At 31.7% G+C, this 12,559-nt stretch overlaps 1 protein-coding gene across 1 annotated transcript in view; it reads left to right on the forward strand.

Annotated features, from left to right (window-relative positions):
• LOC145304146 (uncharacterized) overlaps positions 1 to 12,559 on the forward strand; it is a 30,483-nt gene that overhangs the window by 16,725 nt on the left and 1,199 nt on the right. The window contains exons 8-12 of the mRNA XM_080145907.1: positions 497 to 589; positions 1,064 to 1,150; positions 4,351 to 4,509; positions 4,733 to 4,824; positions 12,051 to 12,107. Of these exons, the coding sequence (XP_080002033.1) occupies positions 497 to 589; positions 1,064 to 1,150; positions 4,351 to 4,509; positions 4,733 to 4,824; positions 12,051 to 12,107 (488 nt within the window). The remainder of the gene's footprint in view (positions 1 to 496; positions 590 to 1,063; positions 1,151 to 4,350; positions 4,510 to 4,732; positions 4,825 to 12,050; positions 12,108 to 12,559) is intronic.

A 12,559-nucleotide genomic window follows, 5' to 3' on the forward strand; every position in this document is an offset into this window, starting at 1 on the left:
ATGCGTTTGTATGTATGTAGCAAAGAATCTCCCTAACCGCATGACATATATAAGTTTCCTTTATAGTGAAGCTCCTTATAGTTCCAGGAAAGGTTTAAAACTAATAGAAATCGCCTTAAAAATAATACCATCTTATTTTTTACTCTTTCATTTTGAAACTAAAATTAATATTGGTGGGTCGACGCAACACTCTACTAAGTGCTCCAAGACGCTTCTAGGGGCGTAGCAATTAGTGATAGATAAATACATAGTTACAATGCTGGAAAATTTGTTTAAATAGTTTTCAGCTAGATTTGTGTAAAATTGAGCTTTTATCTATATTTATTACTGGTGGAAAAGTTCGTACGCTTAATGTTTACACAAACGAAACAAAATTTGATTAAAAGTCTCCTAAGTTTTCAGCCAACGAATGTGAATTTGCCATGAATTTAGTCGTTTTGTGTTTCATGAGAGATCGCGTGAATTTTAAAAAACTAAAAATATATGATTTCTTTAGGAGTATGACTATGGTAGAAAACCTGTGAAGGCCTTGACAAGACCAGTTGAACCTGTATACCAGCAGGAACCATCCATTGACCAACTGAACGAGGTAGGTCAAGAGTGGTATACAAGGATCCTAAGGGATAAGACAATGGACGATAAATTGATAGACATTGCAAATAATGTTAAATAAATTAACCCTTATGAAGATTACATTTTTAGGATAAAAAAGTTAGAACACTACTAGCAAATCTAAAATCAAAAAAGCACTCAAAGTTTTTTTGTGCCAAACGTTAAGTACCAGTGCAATTTGCTGTCCAATTTTCCTTTCATTCCTAGTTGAATATGACAACTTTGGGGACTTTAGTGAATTTTAGTTGGTTGAATTATTAATTTGAGTGTTTCAACCACTAATTTTAATCTACCGCAGGGGTAATTTTGTGTATCATCATGTTCATCAATTTATCGGCCATTTGGCTTAAGAATAAACCTTTATTTCCTGACATAGCTATAAAATTTAACATGATTTTATTTCTTGATTGTTTTTTTTTATAAAAACAGAGATAATGTCCTTGTTTTTTAGGTGTACGTTGAGCCCGAGATTGTCGAGAACAGATACAGAGAGCCTGAGCCTCAGAGACAGAAGGTCTTCGAGAGAAACGCTGACGTGGTAATTTTTATAGAGTTGCTGCGCTTTAAATACTGTTTTATTATTATACACTAGTTGATGAACCCCTAGTTTCTATGGGTTCTGTATTTGCACTGGGTGCAAAAAAAGCCTATAACCATCCAAATCCTCTTTTATACAATGTACAATGAAAATAGCCTAAATCATCATGGAACTTATATGAATCTTCCCAATAAAGGAGTACTCATTTGGTTCATTGGTTAGTAAGTTAATAACAAAAAAAACTTATTACTTATATGAAATATTGCCTCTACGAGCACTTTATGTTGGCGTTGACCTATTACTTTTTAGCATTAAATTCATTTGGGTATGTACTTTTTCCAAGATTGCCTTTCGGGATTTTAAATTTTCCTTCCCTCAATATAAATACAAATCATATTGGACCTATTCACTGGAAAGCTTGTAATTTTCTGGTATAAACAGACAGACAGACGGATAGAGATACACAATATCACTTTTTAAGAAAATTTAGCACTCTTTTGTAAACATATATTATATATTTTTTTATATGATTTAAAAATCTAAGGATAAAGTAAAATGTTGATATTAATTGAAGCATGAATAAAATTTACTATTTCATTACATCTTCATTTAACCCTTTACAGTCGGGCCCCTTGCCGCACCTTAATCAGTCGGGGGGGGGGGGGGCGTTCAACGCCCCCCCTCATTATCTCAGTTCCTAATAGAGCTAGAGGGCTAAATTTTTTTGTGCAAGTCCCCTGTTTGATAATGAATTTCCGACCTTTTATAAGTCTAAGTCAATTTTCGCTTCCTTCACCCTTTTATTTAACGACCTTTGTTTTTAGGTCCTTTTTTACTTAAAAATTTCAAACGGCTGTAATGTTTTTATTTTTGAAGCTAGAAGAAAAATTTTTTTCCAGAAAATGTTTATCTTCATGTAAATTTTACATTAGAAATATCAAAATATAAATTTCAGCGGCCGCAGCTGTACTTGGCAGCTGCGAGCCGCCGCAGTCGGCGGTCGGCGGGAAAACGGCGGCGGATCTTCATGAAATTTTAATACGTTATGTAGACATGTAAGAAAAGCTTAAGTTTAAAATTTGAAGTCTCTAAGTCAAAAATTGCAGCCACAGGAGCCTTTCAAAGATTTCTGGAGACCTGGAGGATCAGGACCTGCAGGATCATACCTGGAACCTGAAAGTGACTTGAACACCTGTATTTCATATAAGGATGTACTACTAGAGGATTTTTTAGTATTTTGGTATGATAAAATGCTTTGTTTTAGTCAAAAAAATATTTTTGCTCTTTACCTGGATGACCCTGCCAGATTTGCTGGCATCCTGTGCCCGCCAGGATGGAGATATTCAAAAAATTCCAACTCTCAGTTATGTGTCATACCCATACTTAAAAAGTCAAGCAGTTTGGGCTCTTCATCTTTCACACACAGAAAATGAGATAGAAAAAACCGGATGGGGGGGCGTTCAACGCCCCCCCCCCCGACCGTTAAGGGTTAAACAAATTTGTAACAAAAATCTAGTAAAAAACAAATGGTTGAAGAAGGGTTGCCAACAAATAAGATAAAATCCTAATTTCTGGAATATTTTAGAAAAATACACTCCCCATCACCTCTCCCCACTCTAGGATGCTTAAAACTTTTTTCCAAGGAAATTTTAGACATTTCATTTCAATTAGATAAGTTAAGCTTAGTCACTTTTGTGACAGCGCCTCTTTAGGGGCGTTTCATCGTATTTTCAATGTATCTTTCTCTTATTTCCAGCGAGAGGCTCTAAATCTGCGGGGCAATCACTTTAACTAAAATAACTTATCAAAAGCTTAAGAGGCGATATCACGAAATGGACTAAACCCAAATATTTTACTATTTAAAAAAGAAATATTTTATGAAACTGTGGCAACCGTGAAATATTTTGTTCGCGCATTTGTTTGCTAGGTCATAACACAACAAAAAGGCAAATAATAATGCACATTTAATGCAACAATCATTTAATTAAATCGCACATTTTTGCTATGTATAAAAAATGTATTTTAAGAAGTTAACATACACCATATATCCCAATTTATGTAAAAAAAAAAACTTCTTAAGACGTTTATAAAACTAACTCAAGACATGAGAACCATAGATTGAATCGTAAGCTACAATAGAATATGTAAAATTCGGATTATTTTGAAATTTGGAGTAATCAAATCCCCCCCCCCTCTCCTCCCCATCACCCAAAAAATATTTCTGGGTATAATACTTAAAATATTTACTAATAATTCGTACTTTCAGATTGTATAAACACTGCATTGCAAATAATCGTGTTTTTGTATATATTGTAATTATAATTACATTTGCAAGTTTCCGGTTTTCATATCTTTTTTTAAACATGACTGATATATTTATTCCGTCTAGCCGTTTTATAGATCATATTAGGTAAATGCATCTATTTAATTATGAGCTTTAGCCACCTCTAGTGTTTAATATTAGCAAAATATATAATGACATAAAAACAAGGAAAAAATTCCTAGAAATCCCAGGATGGTTAGGCTAATTCAATTTTAGGCTAAAGCTTTGGGTGGTTTACACTAGTTTTAGGCCCACTTATTAGTTACCCCTCGTAATGCAGAGCCCTTAGATGCTAGGGGAGTAGTCGCTAGTGTATAATAAAGAAGTTTACGATATCTTTATACTAGATCGTTAAATTCTTTGTCTTTATACTAGTTCTTTAAAATCTTTAAAACAGCCAAATTTGTTTATATAGTAGAATTGCTGTAAAGATTCCATTCTTTATTTGTTTTTCTCAAATTTAGCATCTATTAACTAACCAAACATAATAATTTAAATTATAAAATGTGTGTTATTTTATGATTTTAAGGCCATTCAATTATTAGAATATGCTAATTTAAATAACAAAAATGACTTAATCCACAATTAGATTAAAAACTGAATAAAAATGCTTACAAAACTTTCCTTTTTCGACTTAATACACTCACATATATTCTTTACAAGCCCAAGTAATCAGTTTGAGATAACTTTATATTTCAAGAAAAATGGATAAAAATTTTCATATTTTTCAGTATTTTCATCCAGTTTCCTTAAAATAAAAGGAATTGAAAGACTGCGTAATTACTGTTGCTTACTGTAAAGGCTAAATGCATATACTTACTAATATCTTAAGGCAGACTTACGGAAAAAATCTTATAAACAATTGTTTCTTCTTCAGGTTGTTGACGACAGAGCAGATCAGCTGGAGGGCGAGAGTTTCCAGCCCGCCTACACTCCGTACTCCCCGCCTCCCGCCGCTTATGACAGCGCCTATGTTCCCGTTGAACAGAAGTCTATTGAGGCTGCTGTAGCCGCTGGCGCAGCTGCTTATCCAGGAGTAAGTTTTAGCCGTTTCCTAGGGTTACAAAAACATATTATTTAGAGTTTTTCATTAGAGTTTAAAACCAGTTTTAATTAATCTTGAATTTACATACAGTTATTCGCGGATAAGAAAACGAATGTTTATAGGATTAATATATATTTTTGTTGATACCATTACAAACCATTCTTTCCTACTAAATGATTATAAAACCAGTAGATAACTGATTATCTTATTGTAGGAGGGCTACAATGACGCACAGAGACTGTCCTTCCAAATCCATGGACAAGAGGGACCCCACTCATACAGATTCGGTTATGATACTGGTGTTGGGTGAGTTTAATTCATTATTATCAGGGATAGAACATTAGATGATGAATTAATGCACCTCCATAGTGATTATTGACAGATTACTCATTCTGTAAATAACTTACTTTTAACATCCAACTAAACTCAAGACTAAAGAGGGTGCAATGTCCATCGAAATATATTTCAATAAACAATAACTAAGAAGTATCAAAGACTTTTTCACTCAGTGAATTTATTACAACAATCATTGGTTGAAAAGTTAAAATCATAAATAGCGCAGAAATAAGAAGCTAACACTTTTTATGTTTTTTTTTCAAAGTATATAATGAGCGAAAATTTGAGGGATCTCCGGGATAAGACAACGGACGATAAGTTGATATACGTTCGCAAAGATGTACATATATTTATGTTTGGACAATAGAAATATAAGAATAGAAGCATATTCTGAACCCTTTTTTCGCCAAATCTAAGAAGGAACATTTCTAACAGACAAAGTATTGTTTACTTTCGACTCAAGCTGATGTGGATTCTTAAAAACTGATAGACTCGCTACTCGATAGTGAGGCAAATTATTTTTGTGAAAAATCATCCAAAAGCACATTAAAAATCTACAAAAATTAAACAAAATCATATGTTAATAACCCTTTTAAGATTTTATTTAATTTTTGAAATTTTTTTTATTAAATTTTGGAGGGTTTTTCAAAAAAAAAAAATTTGCCTCACCAGCGAGTAGCCAGCCTAACCTTTTTAAAGGATCCACCTCTGTTTGAAGCTTTCAAATTTAAGACGAAATTTTTGGGCAATTAATTCTAATTCCGCAAAGCTTTCTACTAAGAAAATATACTGTTTACAGCTGACTTTTATCTATGTATGAAATAAAAAAAAAGTGTGTTCGTAACAAAATGTGTACACAATTTCAACCAATGAGATTAAATGTATGTACCGATGCGATTCTCCTATTGGCTCAATCAGACATTACCTCTCTTTCTTAGTACCTTTATTGTTTGGACACTATAAGTTTGCTACTAACCAATCACAGTTAAATAACAGTTTCGAAATAAAAGAAAGTGATTATAAAAATTTGGGCACCAGTGCAATTTATTGTTCAATATCCCCTTCCTCCTTGATTATTAGTGAGAAGGAAAGTGTGCACTAGGACCGCTAAACCTAATTTGCTCGCCATATCCCGATTAACAACATTACTGCCATTTTTAGAAAACAGTAAAAGTGTCTGACTATGACGTCAGAAAAAAATAACAATTAACCAATGAGAGGGCGCTATATATTTTACCACAGTGAATACTGGCTTCTTATTGGTTAATTGTAATTTTTTTCTGACGTCATAGTCAGACACTTTTACTGTTTTCCATTTTTTAACCAGAGTTTAGCTCTGAGAGTGCATTCGATAGGGTATCCCTATAAATATATTTTTTAATTGTTGAAGGGTTAATAGGTAGGTTAGTTGCATTACAGCCAAAAAGATAGACATACAGACATACACAAACAATTATCATGCTGCCTCTTATTTTACTAAAGGCAGGCCTAGCTATTCTAACAATCAATTCTACAAAAAATTACGAAACCTTTTTAAGTAAAGTGGGGTATATCTTGTTTTTATTTCATGTACCTGAAGCGGGGTGGGTAAGAAGGAGAGGTAAAGGGGGAGGGGTTTGTGGGGAAATTTTCCTTTAGAATTGTTTGTCAGAATCACATTCCCTTTTCTCTAACTATAAGGTAAAAATCAGCTTTATATATCAAATTATTTATAAATCTAAAATTTATTTGTACATTATGATACAAATCTACATTTAACCTTGTTTCAAAATCATATATTTAACAATTATGAATGTAAGAAAATAATTATGAAGGCAATTAGATTATGATTAATAGTTAGATGATTTTCAAATCTACTTAATATTTTACTTAGTAATGGTTTGTTATGGATAAGGATTTGTAAGGTTACGATTTTGATGTTTGAAAAATGTAGACGAAATAGTTTCTTCTAGTGCTTTATCCTGAATTTGTATGTTTGCTTTAGACGATTTTTTTGTAAGAATTTAAAAATACATGCATATTATAGTCGAGATATTTGATTGTGTGTGTATGTGTTTTTTGTGGTTTATGGCATTTTTTTCTCAAAAATATAGTAGTTTGAATTTTTCGAAGTGAAATAAATTTCTTTCCGATTAATATCCGGTGGTTTAGGACATTAATAAATCATGTATAGCATCGAAAAACAGACATTTACCACTGCTTACAAAACTTGATTATTTTAAATATTTTTTATTTCAATATCTACGGAAAGCTGTCTATAATAACTATGTTCATTAAAACTTGTGACTACCACAAAATTATTAGTTGTTTTTCCATAGGCAATTTTCAAAGTTCAATACTATAAAGTTTTTTCTTTATGATTCATAACCGTTTTGAATCCAGATGAAATGTATTAGATAAATATTGCCTAGTAAATAACACGATCGGTATTTAGACACTAATAACTATAAAAAGCCTAAATACATATTTAAATATCAGGGGGCCCCTGTAAATTTTTCTAGTAACCAAAGTTTTATAATAGTTATTTCTCGCATCGTATTATAAACGGCTTTCCACGGATATAAAAATGTACAATTATAAGATTAAAACCAGTTTTTTTAGCCCCGAGGTGCCGAAAGCACCGGCTAAAAAACTGGTTTTAATCATATGCTCGTACATTTTTATATTTGTAGAAAACTGGATATAATACGATGCTAGACATAGTTTTTTTCGGATGGATGAGAACCGGTTCAGAATTGGTTTCGAATGAATACGAGAAAGACGTTTCTCATTAGTTTCCTTAAAACTTTAGATGCTTTTATAAAATCATGATAGGTTATTATAATTTATCATTGTCAAAACTTTTCCATTAATAATACCAAATTTCCAATCTACAAAATGTGCATCAATTTATCGTTGAATAGCTTCTACGCCCCTAGATACCTCTGGGGGCATGTAAAATGTTTTCTTTCAATCTATGCTGTTTTCGCCGCTTTTCTCTTGGGAGAGTGGTGGAACCCTCCCTAAAATAGCAATAAACCTTTTCAAAGCTACACAGTAAAGAAGAACCATATTGGTTCGGCGGTTAGCGATATTCTTTGGTACAGATTGTTCAGATAGACATCCTGTTACTTTAGTAAATGGATTGTCTTATCTCTAAGATCCCTACAAACGATTTATTTATATTTGGACTGCAATGAATATGCTAAAATGATATTTTATAACTTTAATAAAATAACTTTGGCTGTAAGTTCCACATTACTGGTTGCATGGTAAAGGTCTAGGTCAAGACAACAGAAAAAAAGGTTGTCCACTCCTTGTAACATAAATAAGCATCATCATGCAAAGTTTGAAATCGAAAGGACGATTCTAACTTGTTCAAATTTACGAAAATGCTAACCGTTACGGACGAATTATATAATTATAGAAAGCTTCGCTTTTAAAATCAGCTGAGTAATGTCTACGAGTTTTCCAGTAATGGATATAGAATTCGTGGATTTTTTGACAGGGAAATTTTTGTTCAATTTAAGTTGCCAATATAGTCCTCAGATATTGGTTAATACATTCTTTCATGGAAAGGGGATGGGGTTAAATTATAAAAGGGGATGGGAGGTATCGTCATATTTGGCAAGTTGGAAGAAAAATTATATCAGGGTATGCGATAATATCTTACAATATCAAGTATTTTATACCCATTCCTCAAGTAGTGTTTGGTTTGTGTCTGGTTCTAGTTTCTTCCTCTAGACATCTAGACCTCTAGACATCTAGTTTGTAAGGCGCATGAGAAAGCAAACTTATGACTTTCAGACAATAGTCATGTAATTAAAGGATTCGTTGTTGGCTAATGGCTATTAATACCAAATAGAGGTTAATAACTTGATTTTTATAAAGGTATTGAGTAGCAAAAATAGATAAAAAAAATTTCTCGTATTTATTCGAATCCGGTGGATAGGAACCGGTTCTCATCCATACGAAAAAACTATGTCTAGCATCGTATTATATCCAGCTTTCTACGAATATATCGGCACCTCGGGGCTAAAAAAATCTAGTTTTAATCTCATAATTGTACTTTCTATATCCGCGGAAAGCCGTTTATAATACGATGCGAGAAATAACTATAGAAATTAAAATAATTGGTGGAAATGTTGGGAAACTTTTTGTTTGTACAACCCAATCAGAATTTATGTAAAACTATTCTTCTTTAAGACAATAAATAGGAGACAGTCTTTATAAAACTTTTGACAAAGATAAAATTTACAATCAAATGTCCTATCCCTCAAATAAAATATACTCATTACATTGAGTGAACACTCAAATGAAGATTCCTATGGTTTTCGGTGTTTCATCAATACCACATAAACTGTTTTATGATTAGCAAAAAGACACAATGATGGATAATGACAGATAAATAAGAGTGGAAACATGATATATAAAATGACACTGCTAATGGATATAAAGAATGACACTGCTAATGTGTATATTGTTCTGTTGTAATAATATTAAAGTTTGATAATATGAAAGCTGGCGTTACATATGCGAAGGGAAATGCACACTTTGGTATGAAAATTAATAATCAAATATTTTTGTTAACAATTTCAAATATTTATTACATATTAATTTATTATAAAAAAAAGTTTAATGAAATGATTTTTTGATCAATTTTCATAAGATTATTTTTTTTGGAGCAAAGTTACTTTTTAAATCTAAAAAAGTTTCTTAAGATACGATCGTTAGTAGATATTACTTTAATTCTAAGCTTATCTAACAAAATAATAGATAAAAGATGTCATTTTCAGTCATATATATATATTAATTGACAATACCTGCCAAAATTAACTCTTTTTAAGGTCCTTGGTTTGTTCGTTTTTAGCTGGTTATTGTAGTGGTACATTTAAGGGAGGGAAGGAAACATTAAACTGTTTATAACACTAGTCCCTTAAGTTGAGTGTCTAAACGTTTTGACCCCTAATTGTAATCTACAGAAGGGATAATTTTGTGTATCATCATTGGGGATCAATTTATAGGCCATTGTCTCATCTGTTAAAAAATGTTATGGAAAATTTAAAAAAAAACTCTTTTTTATAGCTAATATCTTAATATCATAAGCAGGAAAAAAACTCTACAAAAAAACATCTTTTGTTTATTTAATCATATGTAATTTTATTATTCTCATAATTGGATAAAATTGTTTGCATGTCTTGCTATTAAGTCATGAAAAATGCTTTACAATGCTGAAAAAATGCTTATTAATCATACAATATTTAAATAAACACATATTTTTATTTTTGAAAATGACTTTACACATATAGCGAAGCTTCTCTATACTAGGCTATTTCTGTAACTCTCCAACGTCTATAAAGGTTGGTTAAGAAAGTGCTAGTTTTCTTACTGGTGGTATATTTACATTTGCTTAATTATTGACAAAATTGCCTTCATAAGCAATGTCAATAATAATTCTATATAACAGTTTACTGTTCTTGGTTATTTATTCATGAACATAACTGTCCTTGTTAGAGAATGATATGAACTTCAATTAAAATGAAGATATTCTGGAATTTCAGTGTCATGGTCTATGGTAACACTTAATTGACACTTATGTATGATATGAATTATTACCCTCTAGAGGAAATAATATTCCTTTCATGTTTTCAACTATATAAACCATGAATTTTGTTGACAATTCCTAAATATTTTAGTATTTTAAGTTTACTGTTCTTTTTCATCCTAGCTATTATTAACTTTAATTGCTGCGCTACTTATGGAGATGATTGTTCTTGTAAACTAGATGTGCTAAATTTTAATTTCCAACTGTGTACGCAGTTTCCGCGGTGTTTACTCATCATATCTCAATATTTACTACTAGAGCTATGTATAAATGGTTTATACGTTCAAAATTTTGAAGGTTTGGAATTTGAAGTAATTTTTTAGCTAGTAGTAAATATTAAGATAGGATGAGGAAACACCGCGGAAACTGCGTATACATTCGGAAATTAAAATTCAGCACATCTGTAAACTAATAATATGGATAGGCGTAACATTTAGAATCTAATAAATAGGGATGTAATACAGAGCTATTTTATACACTAGTCCCCAAAGTTTTATAAAAACGCTTTCTTATTCGTTAATTGGCTTAACAACTTTGGGAAATGGGTGAATACTGAATATACTTTAATTTATCGGCCATTGTCTTATCCCTTTAGATACCTGGATGTAATGTATAAGTACATTGATAAAACATTATCAAAATTGTAATAAAGCTGTATAGAGTAAAGTCAATCAAGTGTAAACTAAAGATTAATATCAAATATGTTTAAAATTCAAATCCCTCATTAAACAACTCTGAAAGAATATTAGTAGGCATCTAAAGGGATGACTTATAAATTGATGTACATCCCCAATGATAATATATAAAATTAACCTTCTGTCGATTACAATTAGTAGTTGAAACGTTTAGACACTCAACTTAATGTTTCAACCAATAAGAATCCTCTGGTTAAGAACCGGTTCTTAGCCATACTGCGAAAAAAAAACAAGTATAGCAACGTATTACTAACAATTTTCCACGAATAATAAGATACAAATAATAGTTTATTAACAGTTTTGTTAAAATGGTTTCAATATTATCATTTTTCATTTTAATATTCGCGAAAAGCATTATGAATGTTCGTTTGTGTGTTCATCTGATTTGTTGGATGTTTTTATCCTTGTCTTTTTGTAATTGCTGAAAAAAATCTGGCAAAAACCTGATCAACTATTGTTTAGTTTTAAAATGATTACGGATCAATAACTTTATTTAATAATAAAGACATTTGTTAATGTGTCAGTTTTTATTCAAATTACAACAAAATTCATATCTATAATACAAAGTAGAATGATGTCTGTCCGTCCGTATGTCCCTTAAGATCTCGGTAACCACTGAACCGATCGAATTCTACTCTTCAGAGAATATACCTGCTGGTCCTGTGTTGGTTTTAGGCTATTTTCTTGGGGGTGGGACACCTTCTGAAGAATAAAATTAAGGGATGGAACGTAGGAACCCTCAACTTATTGAACTAACCAATTAAAAGTCCCCAAAGTGGTTAACGAATAAGAAAACGTTAGCATGAAACTTTGGGGAGTGGGGACCAGTGAAATAAAGAACCCATTGTCCTCTCTGTCTCTCTCTCTCTCTGTCTCTCTCTCTCTCCCTTGATTTTAATTATTATTTTATTTTCTAGGTATAACAGACAGTTCAGATACGAGGAAAGAGATCAATATGGTGTTCTCCACGGAAGGTAAAACATTATTTTCATGATTGATTGATTAGTTTTGTACGCGGCATTTTGTACAGCTGTGTACAAGTGTCTGATAGAGCATTAGAGTAAAACAATAAAGGGGGAAGAAGTTAAACAACTGTATGTCCCCACCCCGAGGACCTTGTGTCGACTTTCAATTGGGTTTTTGAAAATCTAGCAATAGAATATTAACACAGCCAAGTCGCTACAAAAGAGCAGACGAAAAATGTCTTCAACAGAGGGATCCAGGCAGTAGTCTGGTTATACATCTATATTTATACATTTATTGATAGAGCTTTAGTATCACTTTACTTTGAGCCGATCGACTCTGATTGAATTTTGATGACAACATATGTATTTTTGTCTATCATTCTTTTTTGTGTCTTTGTTTAAATTATCTGTTTCATATATTTAACCATCTTCCTATCTATCTAACTTGCTATCTCTATAAT

Source organism: Acartia tonsa, chromosome 13 (assembly GCF_053477335.1).
Source record: "Acartia tonsa isolate MP-2025a chromosome 13, ASM5347733v1, whole genome shotgun sequence".
In the NCBI taxonomy this organism is placed as follows: domain Eukaryota; kingdom Metazoa; phylum Arthropoda; class Copepoda; order Calanoida; family Acartiidae; genus Acartia; species Acartia tonsa.